The sequence below is a fragment of the Scylla paramamosain genome, chromosome 6 (assembly GCF_035594125.1).
Source record: "Scylla paramamosain isolate STU-SP2022 chromosome 6, ASM3559412v1, whole genome shotgun sequence".
NCBI lineage: Eukaryota > Metazoa > Arthropoda > Malacostraca > Decapoda > Portunidae > Scylla > Scylla paramamosain.
In genome coordinates, this window is record NC_087156.1 from 23183652 (window position 1) to 23208561 (window position 24910).

The 24910-nt window shown below is 45.5% G+C and overlaps 1 protein-coding gene across 7 annotated transcripts in view; it reads right to left on the reverse strand.

The window, feature by feature from the left end:
- Positions 1 to 23592, reverse strand: part of LOC135101443 (uncharacterized) — a 92163-nt gene extending 68571 nt beyond the window's left edge. For 2 of the 7 annotated variants that reach the window (XM_064005403.1, XM_064005399.1), the window contains exon 1: positions 23024 to 23586. Coding sequence is in view for 2 of the 7 variants with exons in the window: in XM_064005396.1 (XP_063861466.1) it covers positions 10110 to 10155 (46 nt within the window). In the remaining 5 variants the exon portion in view is untranslated. Of the gene's footprint in view, positions 1 to 5298; positions 5343 to 10109; positions 10177 to 21714; positions 21817 to 23023 lie in introns of all 7 variants that reach the window. The other 5 variants (XM_064005401.1, XM_064005396.1, XM_064005398.1 and 2 more) reach the window with 5 other exon arrangements.
- Between the last annotated feature and the right edge of the window lie 1318 nt (positions 23593 to 24910).

Here is a 24910-nt window from a genome sequence, read left to right on the forward strand (position 1 = left end):
CATGCGTACACATATTATCTAAACAAACACACACGCCCCTCATGCATACATAAACACACACACACACACACACACACACACGGACAAAAATGACGGCGTCCTTCCGTACTACTGTCACTTTGGAACAAAAAATAACATGTCTGGAACACTCGTTAATTCTTTCCACATTAAAATTCTCTCTTCTCATCAACCCGAAGGCGGATATTTAATTTTGTGAATCAGCGGCACTCATAAACTACAAAGGAGGAAGAGTAGGAGGATTGGGGGAAGGGAGGAAGGGGAAACTAAGGGACAGGGGAAGCAGGAAGAGGATGAAAGGATCGCAGTGGAAAGGAAGAGGAAGGGAAGTGTACGCTGCATCTCTTCAACTAAACTCCGGGGAATATCCAGCCATCAAAGACCACGCACGGCTTAGCGGGGAGAGGGGAGGTGAGGTGAGGGGAAGGGAGAGGCACAATTAATGCTTCACTGTGTCATCCTCTCTGTGTTACTCCGCCGGGAAAACAGTGGAGACATGCATTTCATCTCTCTCTCTCTCTCTCTCTCTCTCTCTCTCTCTCTCTCTCTCTGTGTGTGTGTGTGTGTGTGTGTGTGTGTCTGTCTGTGTGTGTATGTAGGAATGTCATTATCATACTAATTCACACAAAAGGCGCCGCAGATTTAGAGGACTACACCACCACTGTAAGTCTGTCTGCTCTCTGTGGCTGACAAACTCTCAACAAAGCAAATAATTGTCAATAAAGTTAGGGCCAAGCTTCACGCTAATGAAACAAGAGATATATGACACACGTCGTGTTGGACATTCAAGAGATTTATGTAATCAATTAGTTGTTGAAAAATCAGTGATATACGAGCACGATAAACATTTAAGCATGGACTTGTCCCTCACTAAAAAAGAATTTTCACTTTTGTTTCCTCGATTAAAGCTGGCACGAAAAGAGACAGAGAAGAAATGGAAGTAAGGGAGCCAGGAAATTAAAATATATAATGCAAAAAAAAAAAAAAAAAAAAAAAAAAAAAAAAAAAAAAAACGAACCCAAAGTTCCATAAGAAAACCCAGCCAGGAAAGTGGAAAATTCAAGCAAAGAAAGACATTAGACAGAGAAAACCAATTTCCCAAAAATTAGAATGTCTTGCGTAAAGAAGTTTTAAAATATTCGGAATAAAAACGCGGGAATCAAAGTATTCTGAGAGTATTGCGGCGCCGGATTTGTGGATGACGTGTCTTGTGAATGTTGGGAGATGAATTACAACAGTTAACTGAAAGCGATGGGGTACATTTCCAGTTCACTGCAAATGAATTTAAATAAGACAAAATAGTGACTCAAGTAGTAACTCACCACTGGGACTGTAAACTGAAGCCCGTTGAGGAAAACGTGAACAGCAACAGTTGGCACATCAAAGGGAATGCATGAAGGAATAAAATATCAGATGGGAGGCTTCTGATTAACTAATTAACGTCATGGGCAGTAATCTGCTATTTTTAGAGTAAAAGATCTATAATCAGTGTGTTCTAGCTGCCTTAACTCCTGGACCTGAAACTTGGAGGTGCCCCAATGTTTTAGAAAGTAAATTAAGGAGTTCTCAAAAATCACAAGGCTAATTATAGGCACAAGGGAAGCAGAGAATGAGCCGAATTAAGGAAAACAGGAACTGTAGGTGTGGAATATTTTGGCTTGCGTTAAGAAAAAAATGCAACCGGGCACGTCGTGATATGTGAAAGACTGACAGCGTTATTCTGGCATCATAACCAAGGAATGGAAGGAAAGCAGGCGAAACAAAAACTAGATGGAGTCGAGATCAGATCAACATGACACGCTGGACGAGACAAGAGGCAGGCGGAGAGCGCTGGTGAACCTGAGGGAGGCTCTGTATTTCGCCATGGTCACACAATACAGTAATGGTAACAACACAGACGTTCTCTCTCTCTCTCTCTCTCTCTCTCTCTCTCTCTCTCTCTCTCTCTCTCTCTCTCTCTCTCTTTCCTATACATCCAGTATGGAAAAGGGAGTGCATAACATCGTTCAAAGTGGCGCAATAAATTAATTTCTGAGACTAATTGACAACATACTATTGATGAAGGGCAGTATTTTGTTGTTGTTGGTGGTGGTAGTGGTGGTGCTGGTGCATGGTGACGGTGTTGTACTGATGGTGTTGCAGTTGATGTTGCTGGCTAACACTATACTGAGTGTGATGCTGGTGATGTGTTGGTTGTGGTGTTAGAAGCAGTGGTGGTGCTCACTGTATTGCAAGTAATGATATAAAGTAGTAGTGTTCTGCGACAGCAAGAGAAAGCAGCGAGAAATTCTTGCCTCGCTCTGCACAGCGCCAGCGAGTTATGAAGGATGTTTTCCAGGACGCCGCACGAACGGGTGATAAGGCGTCTCGAGAATCAGAAATGCAATAAAACAGGAATATACAAAACTTACAGCTTTATTCCCGTTGTGCGGTTCTGGATTCCGGGTAAGATGTCATTAATCTCTTCACTACGCGGTAAAATGGGACTTGTGGTATTTGAGTTATGTCTTTCCTCTGCGCTTGTCTTCAGCTCCTCGCGGTCTCGGTCTTTGTTCTTTGCCAACTCAAGGAAGCTTCGTCACGGCTCTACCTCCAAATATACTCAAGTGCCAAGTCCTCTCCTCGTGCCCTTGTGCTTCCTTGGAGGAACCACTCGACAGCGAGATCAAAGCAAAGTTCCAGTAAAGAACCTTAAGTCACATCAAGCGTTCAGTCCACATCACCGAGGCAACTCCCTTCACCCCTCACGTCCCGGCGATGTTCGGTGTCCATCGCCTCCCTTCGACGCAATCAGGCGTCCCCACAAGTCTCCGCCAGAGATGGTCAGTAAAGCACAACACGGGGTGGACGCCAGTCAGGGAAGGGAACGTTAGCTGCTCCGAACACACAAGCGAATAGTGGCCAGGAATCCTCGTAACGCCGTACCTCCTCCTCCTTAATAACGCTCAGAATGTTACGAATCTAATAACATCAGTAGTCTCCACGTCCACCAACTTTATACTCGTACGGGCGGTCCGCCCACCCAGCGCCGGCGCTCTTGCCGAGTCCTGATAAGCCAAGATGCAGCAGACGGATTCGGTAAGTTTGTAACAACCTCCTCCATGTTACCAGCTCTCAAGGTTCTCAGACCAATTATAAACTTCTCAATATTAACCGAATGTCCCCTTCCCTAACGCTCCCATTCCATTCCCTGCCTCCCTTGCTTCCTGACTTCTTCCTGACTTTGCACAACTATCTTCCACGACTATTTCTTTCTGATCTTGTTCCTTTTCCTTTCTCCCCTTTCGCAAACTTTATGATACACTCTCGTTCCCCTTACTGTAGGAGTATTTATCCAAGTCTTGTCCATCTACCCTCGCAACTCGCTCCGTCCAGGTTTCAGACATAAAATGTACACTGTTTAATCAGGGACTATTTGTTTAACGAAAAGCAGTTTTACACTTCGCATAATTCGAAGTATAGCGTCGTATTGGTATGATTTCGAGTCATGGCTATTATATCCGGCAACTTTTTATTCGTTAACGCCAGGCTCGCCTCCAGGGGCGAGTGTTTATCCACAGGTGCGAGGCTGCCTACCTCACGGGGAAGCCTTAGAGGAAAGAAAAGTCTGGAAAACATTGATGGCCTGACGCCTCCCCGCACACCACTCCACCAGGCGATGGCTTTAAAACATGCACGCAGTGAAACATTAATTCACGATAACAGTAAAGAATAATGTGTCGTTTTGTGCCTTTACGAAAGGCAATAGTAAACTCAATGACCATTTTATTTTCAAATAACACAAATTTTGCATCACGTCAATTATTATTTTCTAACGGCCAACAAACAAAAACATTCTAATTAAGCAAAACAATGCACGAATAAATTAATGAAGGGACGACCGGGTTTTCCCAATGGTATGTTCAGTGCAGCTTTACATGGCCGCGAGTCTCTCATCCCCCTCTCCCCCGACACGCCGAGGTCTTGCTGCTACTCCTCCAGCAACCACACTATTGGGTGCTTCCTTGCTCCCCTCCATCGGCTGCATGTCCTCCGCCGCCTCCCTGCCGTTCCCTTGCTGTTCTTTCACCAGCCACACACCACTTGGCTTCTCTACACGATGTCTTGCAGCGTTTCCATTTTTTACTCCGTCTCCCCGCCTCTCGTCTTGGCCATCCCTCTCCCTTGTGGTGCATCTCTTCACGTTTTTCCACTTGCCTTGCCTCTTACTCCGCCAATCCTCCCTGTGCATGCCTTCTTTCCTTCCTTCCTGCTGCCCTTCCCCAGCCTCCAGCCAGCCCACCCTTCTCCGCCAGCGACAACTCGCCAACAAAAACACGTCCCCGCCCCCTTCCACTCCGGCAGCAGGTCTGGACGGCTCTCATGGGTCATCCAAATTGCCTCATCTATTTCCCACTCCCCTTATCTTAATTTTACTCCTTAGCGCTGCCCTCTGTGTGTGTGTGTGTGTGTGTGTGTGTGTGTGTGTGTGTGTGTGTGTGTGTGTGTGTGTGTGTGTGTGTGTGTGTGTGTGTTTTGCGTACGTCTCTCTCTCTCTCTCTCTCTCTCTCTCTCTCTCTCTCTCTCTCTCTCTCTCTCTCTCTCTCTCTCTCTTTTTCCCCGGTAGAGATTTACCGGGAGATACCAGGAATATTTCACAGTGGAGGTGAGCAGGGTGTGTAATCCACGCCTCGCTCATTCAGGTGCCAAAAAATACGAGGCGAGCAGCAAAGAAAGCCGAGGCAGCATTCAGCGTTCTTTTCAAGGCGCTACTGTCAATCTTCACACCACTCCTAATAACGCGTCTTATTCCAGCCATACACGTCGGCCAGGCAAACATCGCCGTGTGCCGCCATCAATGTATGTCTTCTGTTGTTGTGTTTGTTGGTTGTGGTTGTTGTTTTTTGGTGGCGGTGGTGGTGGTGGTGATGTGTGTGTGTGTGTGTGTGTGTGTGTGTGTGTGTGTGTGTGTGTGTGTGTGTGTGTGTGTGTGTGTGTGTGTGTGTGTGTAAACTGGGGCATGCACATGAATGAATAAAGAACAGGAACATTTTTAAATTGATGTACGACAAGCAATTTTACTCAAACTTTACTGAATTATTATTTCTAGTGTGTAGACATATTAAATGTTAAAGTATTTTCCATTCAGGTATACGCAATACAAGCACAGCATCAATATTCATAATGGCAGCGAACTTCCGTATGTCGCTTTAAGGATGAATTCTACGGGATACGTTCTCCTGCCTTGACTCAGAGCAGTGCTCATCAGGGAGCATCAATGTCTGCAAGGCTCAGACTCACCCTCACTGCATGGTGGCCGCCGCTGCTCGCGACCTTCCGCTCACCTGCAATAAAAGTAATGATTTATAAAAGAGAATAATAAACAAACTAAAATAAGTAAAATAAAGTAATAAATAGCATATATATATATATATATATATATATATATATATATATATATATATATATATATATATATATATATATATATATATATATATATATATATATATATATATATATATATATATATATATATATATATATATAATACACACACACACACACAACATGAAGATAAGACCCCAGAAAAAGCAGCCGTGCATGATGGCAGGGTGGTGATGGGTGCTACAGCGTGGTGACGGGCACTGCAGAGTCTTGCCTGAGGCCGTCGCGTGAGTTATGGTGCCACCTGGATATGACTCATCATGCACCAAGTGGCGCATCTGTACGACCCACCTGAAGGATGCTTCCACAAGATTCTAAGACAACGATTACCCAGTGGGTGCATACTGGTGAATACTGGTCAGGGCGCGGTGGTGATGGTTCCCAAGTGTGACGCGTACACAGTACTTACCATTCCTGTGCTAAGTACATGATCCAAGTTATAGGGCATGAGTTACCTTCTGAATAACAGCAAATAATAACCATAATTTACACGTAGAAGTAACAGGAAGTGCACTGCTGTGTTGAGCCAAGGACAGTCCCTCCCTGGCCCAGTGACGCACTGCACACGAAGGCTTGCTGTTGATCTGATGAGACCAGACAGCAATGGTGAGCCTATCAACGGTCACAACAACATCTAGGGTAGGTGATGAGTCCCGCCACTCAATCTGGTGACGTATACGGGAAAGAAGCTTCGGTCACACGCACACAGGAGTCAGCCATGCATAGCTCAGCAGTCATTGTGGTGCTGCTCCCTTCTCGGCCCTCCCACCCGCAGCCTACAGGCTCCTCCTCTGAGGTGTGCCTCAATAACCACAACGCCATCACGCCGGACCGGCGCTGCCACGTCTGTGCCAAAACCATTTCAGGGCCATGCTGCCGCTCTCTGCATGCTTCTTTATATTTAAATGTGACTACTTGATATGAGAGCTTCGCTGCCCAATACTGATTACCACTAAATATTTACATACTAACTTGTAAAATGGTTCTTTGATGATGCCAAATTTAATTAACCGACACGAGAGTCTTCGCCCGCACAACAAAGGAAGGATATGAAGATACAACGATTAGAACAGAATTTGGTCAAATTCTCTCACATATTTCCATGTTAATAAAATTCAATTTGCGCCAGGCGTGTCCGCCCTCCGGCTCAGGTCCCGCAATAATTCATTGGCAGATTTCGAGGCTCGAATTTCACGCTCGCTAACTCACAAAATCAGTTTATTTCACAGGACGCGAGCTCAAATAACAAGTACTTGCCCTTTTACTTTCTGTGATGCAGGGAACTGATTTGCAAATATTTTTTTCCTTATCATATATATATATATATATATATATATATATATATATATATATATATATATATATATATATATATATATATATATATATATATATATATATATATATATACCGATTTAAGTCAAATGTAGAAGTGGGAAGAGAAATTTCACATACACATATTTGGACCAAGCTCTTATCGTATGCCCAATCCCGCTTAATATCGGCAGCATCAAATATGTAAGATTTCCACTTCATAATTCGGCTTACACACATATTAAACGAGATCAAGTGAATATTTCAAGCTTGGAAGGCCGCCCGGCGCCGCCTTTTCACCTCGTCCCTGTGCCGCTCGTGACTCTGAAATGGTCTTCCCGGAATGAGAGAATCATTTTGTTTGCCCTTCAAGTGATCAAGGTAGGCACTCAAATAAAATTATCTTGGCGTGTCAGTTCAGCCGCTGAGCAACTGCCGCTCCGATGCACACAGCAGCAAGTGTCGGCGAGCTGCTGACTCTGGCGATATATGAGGGAATACCGGGATATAAAGCCTGGCAGATGGCCAGCGTCATGTTACCTTGTTAGTTGATATTGTCGCTGGTAGAGGGCAGTATATCCCTATTACGTTATCTCGGACGCTGTGCTCCTTTATTACACTATATTACTCTACTGCCCTCGTTCTCTCACGTTATATATTTTTTGTGCTTTATTTTTTAATTCTTTTTCTTGTTAGAGACTAAGAAATTTAGTGTGGCTTTAGAAACAACAGTTTAGGCGATAACTTTTTCGTCCCCAAATATGATGACCCACCACACAGCTTCCCGTTAATTGTGTTGCCGCTGAAGGAGGCACGGCGAGGCAGCGAGGCCACCCCGCACCACGGGGACGCGGGGCCTGTCCTGCCTGGACCTCCCACACCTACAAGCTCGCTGTTCCAAGAAAATAAATGATGCTTCGCAATTCCATTTTTGTTTCTCCTCTTGCCATACTGCATCATATTTCCTTTTCTGGCACTGATGGAAGCTGAGTTCTGAGGTTGGCACGAATAAGGACGAGTGTGTGGGCAGGGGTGGCCGGCTCCTCCCCTCCCTCCCCACCCTGCCACACCCCACCCGCTACCCGCTCAATATATTACTTCCCTCGCCCCGGCCTTCCCTCCCGCCCCTCACTGCGTCCTTCATGCTGCACATCGCCTGTAATACACGAATGAATGCAAGACAAGGTTGCAACATCACCTCGGGTTAAGGCCAGAGAATTTTACTTCACCAAATGACAGGAGCGGCTGTATCTCCCATGCGGTGCTGTGAGCCTGGGCGTGCCACCCCTTCGACACGTTCAACTCAATGTAATGAAAAGGAAACACTTAGTTACACCCTCTCTGAAAATGCTTCGAGGACGTGAACCCCCCCTCCTATGAGGGCGTGAGGGTGGAGTGAGAAAGGGAGGGAGGGAGGGAGGGAAGAAGGGAGGGTTGGGTATGTTAGTGAGGGGAGGGGAGGTGCTGAAGGGTTGAGAGGGAAGGGGTGTTGCTGAAGGGAGAAGACGCGGCGTGAGTGGGGAGTATGGGAAGTGTTCTGGGGGTTGACGGGACGTTGTCTCTGCTGGGAGGAGAAGTGTAGGTTAGGAGCAGGAAGGGGTGGTGTTGTGGGGATATGAGGAAGGCTGTTATTGACGGGAGAAGAGAGGGCGAAGGAGGAGGGGATAGTGTGAAGGAAGATGAATAAGTGAGGGTAAGGGTGGCGACGTGAGGGGAAAGGTAGAGGGGAGGAGCATGGGTGGGAAGGCAAGGTGAGGGAAGGTGAGGGTGTGATGGTGCAGGTGTTACGATACCTTTTGTCTTTAAAAAAATATCGAGAGGTAATTCTTGCATGGTAATAAATTTTGTGCTGAAAAGTAATGCACCAGCCAAGTAAAGAAGAAGGTGCGGAAAGAGGAAGAGAAGAAGAAGAAGAAGAAGAAGAAGAAGAAGAAGAAGAAATATAAGAGTAGTAGTAGTAGTAGTAGTAGTAGTAGTAGTAGTAGTAGTAGTAGTAGTAGTAGTAGTAGTAGTAGTAGTAGTACTAGTAGAAAATAAATAAATAAATAAAAAAAAAGGAACATCGTATATTTATTGCTGGATCTTGGTCTGATTTTCACTTCACCATTTCTAGACATCGCGGGCCGGAATGGCGGTGCTCCCTCAGTCCTCCAAATTACACATTCAAAGCAGGATTCCGAGGTTCCTCTTAAAATTGGAGTGGCGGGAGTCTTTAGTTTCCCGAGAAAATATATTTGAAGCAGCAGCACAAGGATGACTAACTAAAAAAAAAAAAAAAGATACCTTACCCAACCAGTCCTTTAAGAAAAAAAAAGGTATGCATAAAATAAATTAAAGAAAATAGTCACATGATTTTCTTATATTTACGAGCATTAGAGGAAATTAGATATACTTATATATATATTTTTTCATATTCGTGCATATCTTTCCGTCTTGTTATACCAGAGAGAGAGAGAGAGAGAGAGAGAGAGAGAGACTTTAGCACATACAGCCTGGCTATCATCTTTACTATACACGACAACACACACGTATATCAACCACCAAAACTTATCAACACAACACTGCCATCACAGTACACATACAAAAACAACAAGAAGACGTGAAAGTTTCTGACAAATCCCTCGCTTATATGAAGAAGAGACACTGACGGCCACGAGAGGGAGTTACTGTTTACGACGAGAGTTACATCGTGGCACGTCCCAAATATAAAAAGTTGGAATGACGTCCTGCCGTCCTCTGGTGCGATGCTGCGCCGCCATTATGACCTGACCTGCCCTCAAACTGACCCTCGCTGGGATAAGACGCTGAAGGGAGGAACGAGGAAGGGAGGAAAGAGGAGAGAGAAGAGGGGAAGCATGTGGTGTGTAAAGCAGAGGATGTAGGGAAGAGAGAGAGAGAGAGAGAGAGAGAGAGAGAGAGAGAGAGAGAGAGAGAGAGAGAGAGAGAGAGAGAGAGAGAGAGAGAGAGAGAGAAAGGCAAAAAGACAAAGGAGTGAGTGAGAGCGAGAGTGTGTGTGTGTGTGTGTGTGTGTGTGTGTGTGTGTGTGTGTGTGTGTGTGTGTGTGTGTGTGTGTGTGTGTGTGTGTGTGTGTGTGTGTGTGTGTGTGTGAACAGACCAACAAAAATGCACACTATACGTGTACAACAATGGACGTTTCACAATTTCTATATACACACAGAAAACTTGCAGACTTTTTTCCCGCGAAATGGAGCTTTTGTTTAACACATAATACTCTCGCTCTCTCTCTCTCTCTCTCTCTCTCTCTCTCTCTCTCTCTCTCTCTCTCTCTCTCTCTCTCTCTCTCTCTCAGTCGTGCCGGCAATACAACTAATGAGAATTTACTGGCTCACCTGGCTTTCTGCTCATTACGTCATCATTTCCACTCTTCTGCCTCATGTGTCACTTGGAATTATAGTTCTGGAATAAAATATTACCCCGTCAGTTGAAAGGCCAATAGCCGATCCTAATTACGATGGTTACTAAGCTTCAAAGACCCAGCTGACGATTATAATGCCCATGTCATCCTGAAATGCATAAATAAATGAAAGGGTATCGCATAATCAACTCTCAAATTAGAGAAATGGTCTGGAAACACCCGCTGCTCATCGCTTATACGGCACCGACCCCCATACTGTCTCTAATGGAGGGGACAGCCGTGACCTGCCAGATGACCCGTGACCCTTCCCTTGCCTGTTTGAGTCATGGAGCGGTGTATTTCTTGATTCACGTGACAGACGGGGATGTGGACGATGCGGGGAAAAAAGAAAGGTCGCAATGGCTAGAAATATCCCAGAGACAACTTTAACAGGTGAGGGAAAATTCTAACGTGACACGAGGTATTTCTCTCCGTCAGGCCCGCCACCAGCCACCAGCCACACCTTGCCTCGCCTTCCCTGCTCTTCCTGTGTGCACCAGCCACGCCTCACCAACCCTTCATTGCCCTCACACTTCCCCCACCTTGTGTCACCCACACCCATCCCTCACCCGCCGTCTGTGTCGCCGCGTCATCATCTGTTTCATGCCCTACTCCATCATTCCTGCCCCTCGCCCGTTAATACCGTACGCAAATGTCCTTCCCACGCCAGCCACAACTGACGATGCCTGCCCCTCTCATCACTTAAGCTCCAACGCCTCTTCATTCGACATTACTCTGTCTATCATTCACCATCCATCCTATAAGCCAGACGCACCGCCGACGTCAACACACACACACACACACACACACCCTTACACCCTCACACCCGCTCGGTTCTGCATCAGCCGCGCCAAACACACTTATTTCCAAACTTCGACACCACCATCGTTCCTCCGGGCCATGTCATTCCCTTTTGTAGCAGATTACATCCCCTTCTGCCCTCCATTCTCCTTCCAGCTCGCACAGCCACGCACTCCTAAACATTCTCTTCCTTCACCGCGCCCCTACAGCCTATTTCCAAAGATTCCCCAAAAGCCTACTGCCTCTCCCCCGAGACCCGCATCTCTTCCCGATATCCCAAGACCTCGAAAAAGGGAACGTCATCCCTCCCCTCCTTTCCCCCCCGCTCCCCGACCTAACATACTACTCCACCCGGCCACACCATGCCGACCATAATGAACCAAACCTTCCCACCTACACACCCCACGACCCCAGCTTCCTCCTCCCGCGACCGTGGCTGCCTGGGGCCGGTTATGCTTCCCCGACCCGTCTGCCTTAACCCGCCCTCTCTTGGCCTCAGCTGCCGCCCGACCCGTCACTATAAAGTTCCCTTCCGCATCAATAACAACAACAATCTCCCTATTAATCCTGGACTCCCGTGGCTATTACCTGCCCGCCTCTCTCTTCCTCTTTTTCCCTGACTTACCTTACCCGAGTCACCTTCACCAGTGCCTCACCCTGTCTTGCTCCCTCCTTCCACACGCCATCCTTTCCCTTTATCCCTCTCTCACCACCAGCTCCGTCCCTTCAAACCCCTCTCCTCTGCTCAAAGCTCATCCTCTTCCCGCCTCTCCTGAGCTATAAAAACATCCTCACATTTCGAATTTAAATCACCAGCACATAACAACAGCATCATCCTCGCCACTGTCGTATCTTTGCAATAATCAAGTTCCGCCTTAATCTGTATAATAGCTGACTTGCCCCTGAACTAGAAAATCCACATCAAGTTCAGTGACATGTTGAGACAAAGCAGGGGAAAGAAACACGTAAAGCTGCTGTCCGGAGTACTTCGGGCGAGAATGAGCACGACCTTCACGCTCACCTGATTAAACAAACATAAGCAAACATGTGGAGGAAGACACGGGTATCCACGCCACGCCACACCACGCCACGCACGGGAGAAGGGGAGACGCTCAGTGAAAAGCTTATCATGTCGTGGAAATTAATCCTAAAGGTATTAATATGTATCAGAACAGAGAGAGAGAGAGAGAGAGAGAGAGAGAGAGAGAGAGAGAGAGAGAGAGAGGAGAGAGAGAGAGAGAGAGAGAGAGAGAGAGAGAGAGAGAGAGAGAGAGAGAGAGTGTGTGTGTATGTGTGTGTGTGTGTGTGTGTGTGTGTGTGTGTGTGTGTGTGTGTGTGTGTGTGTGTGTGTGTGTGTGTGTGTGTGTGTGTGTGTGTGTGTGTGTGTGTGTGTATGTGTGTGTGTGTGTGTCAGAAGCACACTTAAAGGCCACTTTCTTTTTTTTCACCACCTATAAATAATCGCGGCGGTCCGTCCTGCCCACCTTTAAACCCACTTGGACGAGAATGGCAAAGCGTTGGACGAGCAGCAGATGATGACGCAACACTCCCCTGCCCACATGGAGTCTCGTCCCTTCCTCCCCTCCATCGTGCTAATAACAACGCCTGCCACGCACAAAAAAGGATGTGATAAAAATACATATATAACAAAAGTGCGATAAAAACGATTTATGCCGCACTAAACCTCGCAGAGATAATACATTCAGTTTATGACTTCATGAACCAATTCTGACAATAAACTAAAAGTAGAAAGTGCCAGTTAAATTAAACAAATTGATGGATGAGAGAGAGAGAGAGAGAGAGAGAGAGAGAGAGAGAGAGAGAGAGAGAGAGAGAGAGAGAGAGAGAGAGAGAGAGGAGAGACTGGGGGAGATTTAGCTGAGCGGCAAAAATCGATCGAGGCGCCCCTCCCACCGTTCCCCCGCCCCCCGCGCCCCTCCAACTGGCGGGCGAGATAACTTGAAAACTTCCAGGTGAACTTAAGAGCACAAAAGTCGGCTTTTAGGCATCGACTCTCCGGATCATTTCTCTGAGAGGAACCCATTACCCGTCTGACTCCTCGTATGGGTGGATCCCTTCCCATTTACAGGCGTATTTCTTCCCCTACCAGTGATTGGGTTGAGGCGGCGGGTCCCCATGTTAGGATGATCTTTATCTCCACTTCCAAGGCTCTCGGTTCTCCAGCACAAGGGAGCAAGTTCATCACCAGGAGTGTCCACGTGGTGACGAGGCGCGGCTGGCGGACTTATGGGATGCTGGTGAACCGGAGCAGTGACCGTGTGTGTGCGTGGCCCTTGTAATTAAGGAAGAATGAAAAGTTTAGTCGGATACTTGGCATAATTAAGAGAGTCAGGAACCGATCAAATTTTTTTTCAGTTGTCGCATTTCAAGAAAACTTCTTAAACGACGCCGCCTCTTGTTCTAATCTCTCCATTATGAGAAAACTCACTTTCGACGCCAACTTCTACATGACCGCCACATAATTTTCTCCCTTTAAGTCGATCAAGCCAGCTAATGGGAGCTAATTTACCAGGCCTGGAGCACCACTCGCCGCCTCACCCTTCCTGCGCCATCCTCCTTAAGAAGGGACTGACGACAATCACAAAATATTCGTGGAGACGTTATTAATTTCATCAGTGAAGCGGGTGAGTGGAGGAGGCCGCGCCTCGCCTTCTTCAGCCTTCCCCGTGCCGCGGCTTCATCCTGGCCCAAGTAATTCCTGGCGGGCCACACTGCGCACAAAGTTTCTCAACACGTAGCCGCTATTATAAGACCCACTAGCAATATCCTGAAACAACAGGTGATTTTCTTAGCTTCAGGAATGGCTGGAACTTGTGTAAGTGGAAGGGAATGACGGGGCAGGGGGTCTTTGAGGACACCAGCCGCGGGGTGAGCGGCGCGGCGCTGCTGATCAGCCTGGCCATTGCCTCGCAGCCCCGCCACCAACATGATGAAGGTCTGATTATCCCATAATCTTAATATGAGGCACGTGCGCTCAAAATGGATCGCAGGTATATTGGCAGCCTCGCATTGACAGGCAGCTTCAAAATTAATCAGCACCGAAAACTTTTTTCTTCACGGCAACAACTCTAAAGTATTTTCGTTCGTTTTTTTATAGTTTTTTTCTTTTTTTCGGCAGCAGAGTCTGCTGTCAACAGTATTTACAAGCTGAAAATTACATAAATATTAAAGATATCTAGAAATTATCCCCACCCTCTCTCTCTCTCTCTCTCTCTCTCTCTCTCTCTCTCTCTCTCATCAACCAGTTTTCTCCTGCGCCTTGCGGTCGTCACTCCAAAGGAGCATCACTGGGTTCGTCATGCATTTTGCACCACTAGTCAATAAAACAGAAAGACAACTTCAGGAGAGAAGCCTTTCCAGACGGCAGGTTTTAATAAAGAATCAGCTCTCTTGCGTCTCCCCAAACGTAAAAAAAGTTGAGTTTGAGCGAGGAGTAAAGTCTGCTCAGCAGGGATTGCGTGCTGCCATGCTGGCCTCGCCTGGCACTGGCTAATGAGGCAGCCTGGGGATGGACCCTGGTGCGCCGAGTGCCGTCTTGTCACGGGCTCTTGCTCAGCTGCTGCCTAATGGTGGCTCCTCATGTAAGGCCACAAATCATTTGGTTTGGTGTGAGGCGAACCCGACAATTTTCCAATTACCAGAATGCTTCCACCAACCAGCAAGCCAGATTTTGTCCTCCTATTTTGTCGCTAACGAAGTTAATTTAACTTGTCACTAGACTTTCGAGTTTCGCGCAAAAATTACAAAATTTTAACGATGGGCCCCACACATGATCCCGATACACCAGCCGACCAAAATTAGAGCGTAAATAAGTTTCGAATACAGACGGAATGAAAAGAAGGAACAAACATTCTCGTTCCAGCTTCTTGTTCCAGAGGCTGCCCTGAGCCAGTCACTGCTGCTCGTGGCGGTGACGCCTCGCCGCGATGGAACCTTACTCTTACTAGTGACATTATCCAGCATGAGAGAGAGAGAGAGAGAGAGAGAGAGAGAGAGAGAGAGAGAGAGAGAGAGAGAGAGAGAGAGAGAGAGAGAGAGAGAGAGAGAGAGAGAGAGAGAGAGAGGAAAAAAAAAGAGAGAGAGTTAGAGAGAGAATAAATACCTCCACAGAAACAAAAACACCATATTCAGCGCTCCACATGGCTGTGTTACCTGTAGTCTTACTGCAAACTGGCGGTTGACTTCAATATAGTGACACCCGCATGGTGCAGGTGATGACCGAGGTGAATTTTGGACCAGTTAATTACACAGCGCGATCGACCAGGTACCATTCACTTCCAGCACCATTAGCGAAGAAATGCTTGGCGGGATGTGAATGTAAGAGTATACGTGCTTCATTGCATTACTTGCCGCCCACGAGTCGCCATCGAATGAGAATGATTTGTTTGTACATACACCGTAGCTGGAACCTTTCATTACTGCAGACAGCACTCGGTAATTTTCCACGGAGTCACCTTGTGTATAGTTAGCGTGTATTTTCAGGACTGACATTGACTTTTATATAAGCCATATTGGGCATTTCCTGCTTTACTGATATTTTTTTTTTCCAAATCGAGAAGAGAATACACAAGTCAACATAACCTCGATTCTTGAATAAAATAGTGTTGAGCGTCCTTGGTTTGTTGCACCCGCGAGGGGAACTTGATATTACAAATAACTGCTGCCTGCAGACGCACGACATTTACCAAAGCAGTGAATTTGTTTCTCCTCAAATTTCTTTTATCTCAATAGCAACTGTTTATTTTTTCAGGTACTTCCCCCATGCCGTCACGCTGACCTTACCACACCTTCACTAAACTTTGCTGAGTTGTGGTATATTACTGCCGAGTTTTCGTCTACATGTCACTAGTAATGTTAGCAATGGAAGCTCACCTCAGTTTCAGTGTGCTAAAGTATTAATAAAGAAAGTCTCAAGTCCATCCCTGCGGGACACCACCTGAGAGTGACGCCCTTGCCACACGACTAATGTCTGGTGCATTACTGAGGTGTTCCAGACTCAGCATCAGTAACCAGCCCTAGCACCTCACCTTGAATGTAGCCTTGTGACCTGGGGCTTTATCCACCCAATGGTTCTATGAAACGATAACAAATATTTTCAAGATCCCAGTCAATGAAAACACAGTAATCCGAAAAGTAGGTTAATGTGCCTGAAGGCTTGTTCCCTACACAGCTGATTATCCAGTTGTTTAATTAGCTTGACTCTTATTATAATTTAATGGATTATACACTTCACGGAGGAATTAGTAGTGTGACTGTCATTCACAGATATCTTGGAGAAAAGTTTGTAAGTCATGATAGATAAAGATGGTTAGAAATATCGGTAAGTGAAAAGAAAAAAAGAAACAAACAGACACAGAAACAGAAACACACACATACACACACACACACATGTCTGGAAAGAAAGAGAGAGAGAGAGAGAGAGAGAGAGAGAGAGAGAGAGAGAGAGAGAGAGAGAGAGAGAGAGAGAGAGAGAGAGAGAGAGAGAGAGAGAGAGAGAGAGAGAGAACATAAGAACATAAGAAATAAGGGAAGCTGCAAGAAGCGACCAGGCTTACACGTGGCAGTCCCAGTATGAAATATACTTACCTATTTCCATCTATTATCCCCATCCATAAACCTGTCTAATTTTCTCTTAAAGCTCTCTATTGTCCTAGAACTAACAATATGATTACTGAGTCCGTTCCACTCATGTACCACTCTATTTGAGAACCAATTTTTTCCTATCTCCTTCCTAAACCTAAATTTTTCAAGCTTGAACCCGCTATTTCTTGTTCTACCCTGGTTGCTGATCCTAAGAATCTTCCCTTGTTATAAACCTTATACCACTTTAAGACTTCTATCAGGTCCCCTCTTAACCTACGTCTTTCTAAAGAATGTAAATTTAACAACTTCAATCTCGCCTCGTAAGGAATACTCCTCATCCCCTGTATCCTTTTAATCATTCACCTCTGTACTGATTCTAATAGACCTATATCTTTCCTGTAATGTGGGGACCAGAACTGCACAGCGTAGTCTAGATGAAGTCTGACCAGCGCCAAGTATAACTTTAATATTACTTCCGGCCTTCTACTTTTAACACTCCTAAAAATGAATCCTAGTACCCTATTTGCCCTGTTTCTGGCTTCTATGCATTGTTTCCCTAGACGGAGTTCAGAGCTAACTATAACTCCTAAATCTTTCTCGTACCCTGTACCTATCAGAGTTTGGTTGTTTAATGTGTGCCTACTGTGTAGGTTTCCTCTACCTACGCTAAGTACTTTGCATTTATTGATATTAAATTGCATTTGCCATCTATCCGTCCAATAAACAATATGTAAAGCATCCACTGATCCTTTTCAATCTGGGAATGCTGACGTTCACAAAAGAGTGAACATAACACCACAATCGTTCGCCGTGTACCCAAGGACTCTAAGGGCAGGGCAGGGCAGGGCAGGGCGGGGTGGGGCGGGGTTGTAAATGAGAGGCTGTCAGGGACGCTCAAAGGAGCCAAATGGACGGAGGATCATCCGGCGTCCTCCAAGCTTCTTAAGAGATCTTCCTTTTCAGGAGGCTTCCTCCCTAAACCAAAAGGGGTGTTACTTTAACGGGGGGGGGGGGGGTGGCGTGGAGGATGAAGCATGCTTCACTTCACTGGTGCATTTCATCCACATGTGCTCAGTACTTCCTGCCTAACATAAATAACGCAGATAAATCGCTGTCAAGATAATGTTTTTTTCTTTGTTGCGACAAAGATGACAACTACCACACCCATCCACTGGTGCGAGAGGCGGCCACGACATTTCACAGCAGCGCGAGAAATCTTGATATTTGTTATGTAGAAGTCTCGCTTCCTTAGCATCCGAGAAGAACACGAAAGGACTAATACTTTTCACACTGGCTATGCACAGACCTTACTTTCCAGAGTTCCAACCCAACGTTGGGAGACTTTTGTGTTCTGATCCCAAATTCTGGCAGTGGTCTTGGTGTCTTGTATTACAAGGTGACGAACTGCTTTATTGACAGTGACAGACCTTTTTGGAGCAAACCGAACTGACTTTTTTCTTTTTTAATTAATTAATTAATTTATTTATTTTTCTGAAGCAAGAGACGAACATGTGGCTGTACATCACCTGGCGCTGGTGGACCACCACGGACACTTGTATAACCACATGTACGGTGCCACTCCTTAGGCTGTCCCGGTGCTTAGAGCCACCGCGAACACACCCTCTCGGCTTTAGGCGGGAATTATACACCAGTCTGCAACAGCATCGCCGGGAAGATAGGAAGATAAGCTGACATATCTGTTTGCAAGTGTATCTACCTACACACACACACACACACACACACACACACACACACACACACACACACACACACACACACGCGTAGATGTGCACGCGCTCTCTCTCTCTCTCTCTCTCTCTCTCTCTCTCTCTCTCTCTCTCTCTCTCTCTCTCTCTCTCTCTCTCTCTCTCTCTCTCTCTCATAGCAGCAGCAGCAGCGGCAGCAGCAGGTACACTGGGGAGTTCACTTGAGGCTCAAAGGTAACAGTGAAGGTCCTCTGTGACGGCCCTGCACTGCACTGTGTTAAACCTTTTTTTTTTTTTTCTGATGCTGCGCGCAAACACTGAAGCGTCGTTGTATGTTTGGGCAAGTAAATGATCGTATGGTTATGATAGACAATTAATATTAATATTTACTATACACCTTCTGAGATGAAATGAAGGAACACCAAGAAAAAAACAGGCACAAGCATCGGGATGCGAAAGCAATGTTACGTAACGCCCCTTCCCTGGGCCTCCTTGGTGGTCCCTCACCTATGCGAGGTGTTGGTATAAGTTATAACTAGTATTGCTGAAGATCACCATTGTCTTCTTACTTATCTTCCGATCTACTTTCTGCCAATATCTGCCTAATTTACAAAATCATCTGTTATACATTTGCACATTCAGATCGAAATCATCAGGAATTTGAGAATCTTGCGAGGGTCACCAGTAGTAATTCCTGCCTCTTCCCATGGTAAGTGCCCCACAGCTTTCTCTACCTAGGACGCAGCGAACACTGTAGGAGAAAGCCTGTCCGCCTTGCCTGACGCCTTTAATTTTTTGATGTTTTCTCAGCGACCACACATACTCGCAGCTAAAGTGGCAGCTTTTTTTTTAATGACGCCTTCAAATATCTTCATGTATGTATTTTTTCTGTTCCCTATCTCCTGAGTACTTTCACAAGCTTTTCATATTACATGAAAGCCACGCATAGCGGTTTAGTGCATTTAGCACATTTTTTTTCAGATACTTTATTAATGACATGGATGTGGTCAGTTGTTGCATGACAGTCACAGAATCCTGCTTGCTTTGCTGGCTAACACGAACGAGGTAATGCACCAGTCCTATTTGCAAACACCTCTGTACAGAGTATGTATACTGCAAGCAAGAGATATCATATAATGATACCAATCGTTATGACGGATCAGTTTCCCTACCTTTGACGTTTATGGTGTGAACATTGTGACTCTCTTTTCATTACGCTCTTATGGCGGTGTTATTATGCAGCCTAACAAAGCAGCTCGGTATGGTGGCGAGGTCTCCTGCTGCTCTCCACACCCGCAGGATGCAAAAGCTTTATAGAAAAAAAGAATACTGATATTGGCGTCATTCCAGAACTTAATAACAAATGGCAGTGACAGTGTGTTCTGGAAAACCTTTCGAGTATTTCCTGAGATACATGTATTCCATTTCTTAAACACTCGTAAACAGACAATTAAATAATTGCGCACATACACACACACACGCTCTCTCTCTCTCTCTCTCTCTCTCTCTCTCTCTCTCTCTCTCTCTCTCTCTCTCTCTCTCTCTCTCTCTCTCTAACACACACACACACACACACACACACACACACACGAAAGCGCAGATGGTACATATATAAGTAAAAGATAAACAAATAAAATGAATGAAAGAATGAATAAATATATATATATATATATATATATATATATATATATATATATATATATATATATATATATATATATATATATATATATATATATATATACATACTAATTTCTTTACTTTTATTTACTTACTTATTTGTTTATTCATTTTATTTATAAATGTACCCTTTGCGCTTTCATGTGTGTGTGTGTGTGTGTGTGTGTGTGTGTGTGTGTGTGTGTGTGTGTGTGTGTGTGTGTGTGTGTGTGTGAGAGAGAGAGAGAGAGAGAGAGAGAGAGAGAGAGAGAGAGAGAGAGAGAGAGAGAGAGAGAGAGAGAGAGAGAGAGAGAGAGAGAGAGAGAGAGAGAGAGTGGGGAAATGAAGCAGGATACGGATGAATACATACATACATACATATGTAATTAGCCAGCCAGACTGACTGACACACACACACACACACATACACACACACACACACAGAACTTCGTGACCGAATAAAGTGTCAACCGTCCGACCAAACGAGTGAGTGTAGAAGAACATACCGTCACAATCTGCATATCTTGGCCGCCGATCTAGACCAGTTAAACATCATTCTGTTCATGCATGGCGATTGGAAAACAATGACACCGCGAACAAGGACGCATCCTGCACACACACACACACACACACACACACACACACACACACACACACACACACACACACACACACGTAAAGAGAACCCGTTTCTATCCGCATATGAACAGACAAGAAAACTGCCTGCAAATGAGCAATACAGACTCACATAACTGCGACTGAACTGCGAGTCTCCAATTTCTCCGTCGCTAGTGAAAAGCTTACGACTAATTGTGCCGGCTGTCACATTGGATTTTTTCTCTTCATGTCTGCGGGTGAAGTTTTCAATGCTTATTCTGATTGTGCACTTAATGCTTTATAAAACGTGAATGCTGCACATTGCGTAGAGCTTCTGGCAGGAAAAGTTTGGTGGCTTTTTTTTTATGCGAAATGGAATAAGGCCTTCGTGAATTTAACGGTATCAGTACCAGTGCTCCCACCCTGACGCGTGGGAGCACTGGTGAACGGTGAGGTGCGATGTAATGAAGCGTGAGTGAATGCAGCGTAAGAAGAACTCCAGGGAGAGAAACAAGTTAGAAAAAATGTTCCCAGTTAAAGCTTCACGCCAATATAGTTCCAAGTGTAGCATATTTTTCTTGAGTAAACCTCCGTAATGCAATTCAGATAAATTTGAAAAAAGAGGTGTCTCCCTAAAGGCGTGATGCGTGGCGGAGATCATCGTCTGTGGGAAAGGAAGGAAGCAACATCAAGTAAACATAACTATGTATCAGCAGAGGCCCGATTCCAATGATAATTGGATAATTTCTGCGACACTCACCTGACAAACTGCAGCAGCAGGTTATCATGATTTTTGTTCAGGTTTAATGAAACTAAAGCTGAATGCAGAATAAAAACATTATGAGAGAAAGAAAGGATGCTGCCTGCTAAGTTATATTTTCAGTGTGTTTGACAGATCATAAGTTGAATCTCTTCAAGCTACTTAAGGTCTTTTGCCACAACATTCAGGTGATGTAGGTAAAAAAGAAGGGAAATTGCTGCCACATAATGTTTACGTGCTAAACGTAAGTGTGTTAACAGTGATTTATGAGAGCCGCGTTAAGGCAGCCACCACGTCACCATTCCGGCACCTACGTCCCCCATCACAACCAACTCTGCACGAGAACCCAGCAAATCTGATGTAACAGAACCAAGTGTTTATGACCTTGTAAATATCAGTTTGCAGGTACATACCCTACCGCCGCCACCCTCGGGGCTTCAGGTCGAGTGTAGCACTGCCGGAGGCCGAGCGCGAGCAGTGCAACTCAAAGCAGGCCTGGGGCTGGAACACCGGCGCTGCAGGGTAGGCACCAGACCGCCGTGCCACATGGGGGAAGCGTTACACCACCGTCACTCATGATAGAACTACTACTACACAGTTCCCTCCACCAGATCGATGCATGCATACATGAACACAACCACAGCCACAGCACCCAGTACTTATACAACATCTTGGAACTGTATCTTTAAGTCCGGTGTCACCTCGGTGCAGCAAAAGCACGCGCGAGGGACGCAGGTCAGTCTTATATCATCATCGATCACAAGTGTTGATAAGCCGCTGAGCTTCACAAATGCACGTGTTACCTGGCAACAAGAGGCCAGGCTGGACACTATATGGTACATGCGGACACCCACAAGCAACTACTTGGATAGGAGATTATAATAGGCATAATAGTTCATCATGCTAGTGGATGCACTTCTATGGCGAACAGTCTAATACCACCACGACATAAATCACCATACCCATCCATAAAGTAAAACAATTTATCGCCTCAAAGCAGCGATGAATAAAAAAAAAAAAAAGTTTTCACCCCGTAATTATTCTTAATAACTTATTCCACAAAATCACCCTCTAGTCCAGCAACGTGAAATTCACCAAAATTTCATGCAACCATTTTTTCAGGTATAACTTATGGCCTCAGAGTAACAAGAATCAATACACTAATTACAAACCCGCCCTTTTATGGTGCTGGTCACGTTCCTTCTACAAACTTCTTTCCCTTATTTGAAAAACTGCTTTATTTTCTTTGTTAATTAAGGCATCAGTTTGTATAGCTGACGGTGGTGAGGACAAGCCATGCACCGCCTCGGGGTGAAGGACAGCCAGCTCAGGCCGACAATAAACAGTGATCACAGACAGCCACCACATGCAAACTTTGGAAATTATTATGCAGCTTAAATCTTCATGCTCATTAAGGCAGTGGCAGAGTATTAGCGCTTTAATAAGCAATTTGTTTGAAAATTACAAATCACAGGGAACTTGTGCATTCCTATATGTAAGTCACTGCCACACACACACACACACACACACACACACACACACACACACACACACACACACACACACAAGTCTGAAGGTACTTATCCTCTCTTGCATGTAAAACACACACACACACACACACACACGGCAAAGCAGTTACCGTCACATCACGGGCTCCTAGAGTGACTTAAATTCTAAGACTTCACTAAAGCGTATCTTCATTATGGGAGTCTTTTTTCCTACCTTAAAGCTGTGTGGGAGAAAAGACTGCAGAGGTGATCCCTGTGCCTCTGATCCTGCTGAGCCACAGGCCGCTCAGGCTGCTCGGAACTACCACCGCTGGGCTCCGGGCCGGTGCAGTAAGTAGGAATATTTGTCACAGGACATAATATAAGGAATACTTTAAGACTTTCCTACACTTATGTTCCTCAGTATTTCCATCGATTAGTAATTCAGTAAATTCCTGTCATCTTGTGTAATCTTGTGATTCCTCAACAAAATGTAATACTCTGTGTGAACTGTCATGAAGACTTAAGAGTCACGAGAAAGCACATTCCGAAACAAAGACGAGCACAGGCAGATGAACATGGCACACAAGTGTATGTATCCTAGGTGTGGCCACGACACCCGGGCAGGGCCGCTTCCTCGCCACCCTGCACGGGGCTGGCTACTGGTAAAGTGGTAGCAGAGAGAGAGGGAGAGAGATGAGTGGAGAGACCAAGAGAGTGGAGCAACACACCTACACTCAACCACCGTCTAGCCAACACTGACAAACCCTGCTGCCGCCACACCAGGCAGCCGCCACCGCTGCCAAAGGCTGCCACTGCCGCGCTGCCTCTCGCGCTACACAGAACTGAACCCACTGTGGATGAACGTGCTGCCTTTTGCTTTCTTTAATATAGCTCCTGGTGTGGGTGAGTCTGGACCGGCCGTGTTCTGTACCGTAGCAGCATGCAAACAGGAAACGTTGTGCCATTATTTAATCCAGTTGATAAATTGAATATTCTCACAAAAAAATATACATATCAAATTCTAAAGGTATTCTATTTCTGGAATCGGCCTGACCTCTTTTTTCATAAAAAGGTAAGGAAGAACGTCGAGAGTGCCGATGTGGCGCTGTGGTGGTGTGGCTGGTAAGTGAGCCTGTGGCTCAACACTAAAATCTTGTTTCCAGGTACTGGAATTGATAGAATGTTTATGCATACCTACGTGTAGATTTATGGAAAACGTGAATCTTTATCTTATGATGTGTGTGTGTGTGTGTGTGTGTGTGTGTGTGACAGCTAGACACAACTGCTGAGCTAACAAGCAGTGTATGGAGTGACGGGACTCTGCGGTAGAAGTGCAGGGAAGAGTGGGGGTCTCCCTGATCTTCGTAACACGTGAATGGGGACTCGTTTCGTACTCCATACTTAAAGTAGAGGCGCATGAGACTCACCGGAAGCAAGGCTCTCAAGGCAGCACACCGTGACTTGTGTCAGCACAGGAGAGGCTGCTTCAACTCCTGGCAATTTGTTCACGTGGTTTAAAACAAACTATACCAAATACTCTTACTACCCTTACTTATATACTATACATTCTTCAGTACTCTCTCTCTCTCTCTCTCTCTCTCTCTCTCTCTCTCTCTCTCTCTCTCTCTCTCTTGTGCTTTATTTCCCTACTCACTTTGGTCTCTACTTCATTTTCTCTCCTCCGTTTACTTCATATCCGTTGTCCTTCCACTATACTCCTTTCATCTTTCTCTAATTGCCCTCTTCCTCCTCCTTCCTTCATTCCTTACCCATTTCTCCCCATCCACTTTCATCTTTTCACTGCCTCTTTATACCATCTCAATTCCCCTTATTTTCTTCAGTCCTTCCTCCTTGCCTCTCCTTCCCTCACACTCTTTCATCGGGCAACGTCTGCGGGGATGCTCGACGCCACTCACCGAGATCGTTCAAGATATCCTAAGATGCCACACCGAACTAATAACGTAAGAGTATTTTGGTGTGCGAGGAGGAGCAATAATTTTCAAGGCCGTTGCGATAAATCCATTGGGTGCTGCGGTGCCAAGATATCTTAAACACTTTAACTAGTTACCTATTTCTTCTCCTTCACCTTCCCCCCCTCCCCCTCTCTGTCTCTCCTCTC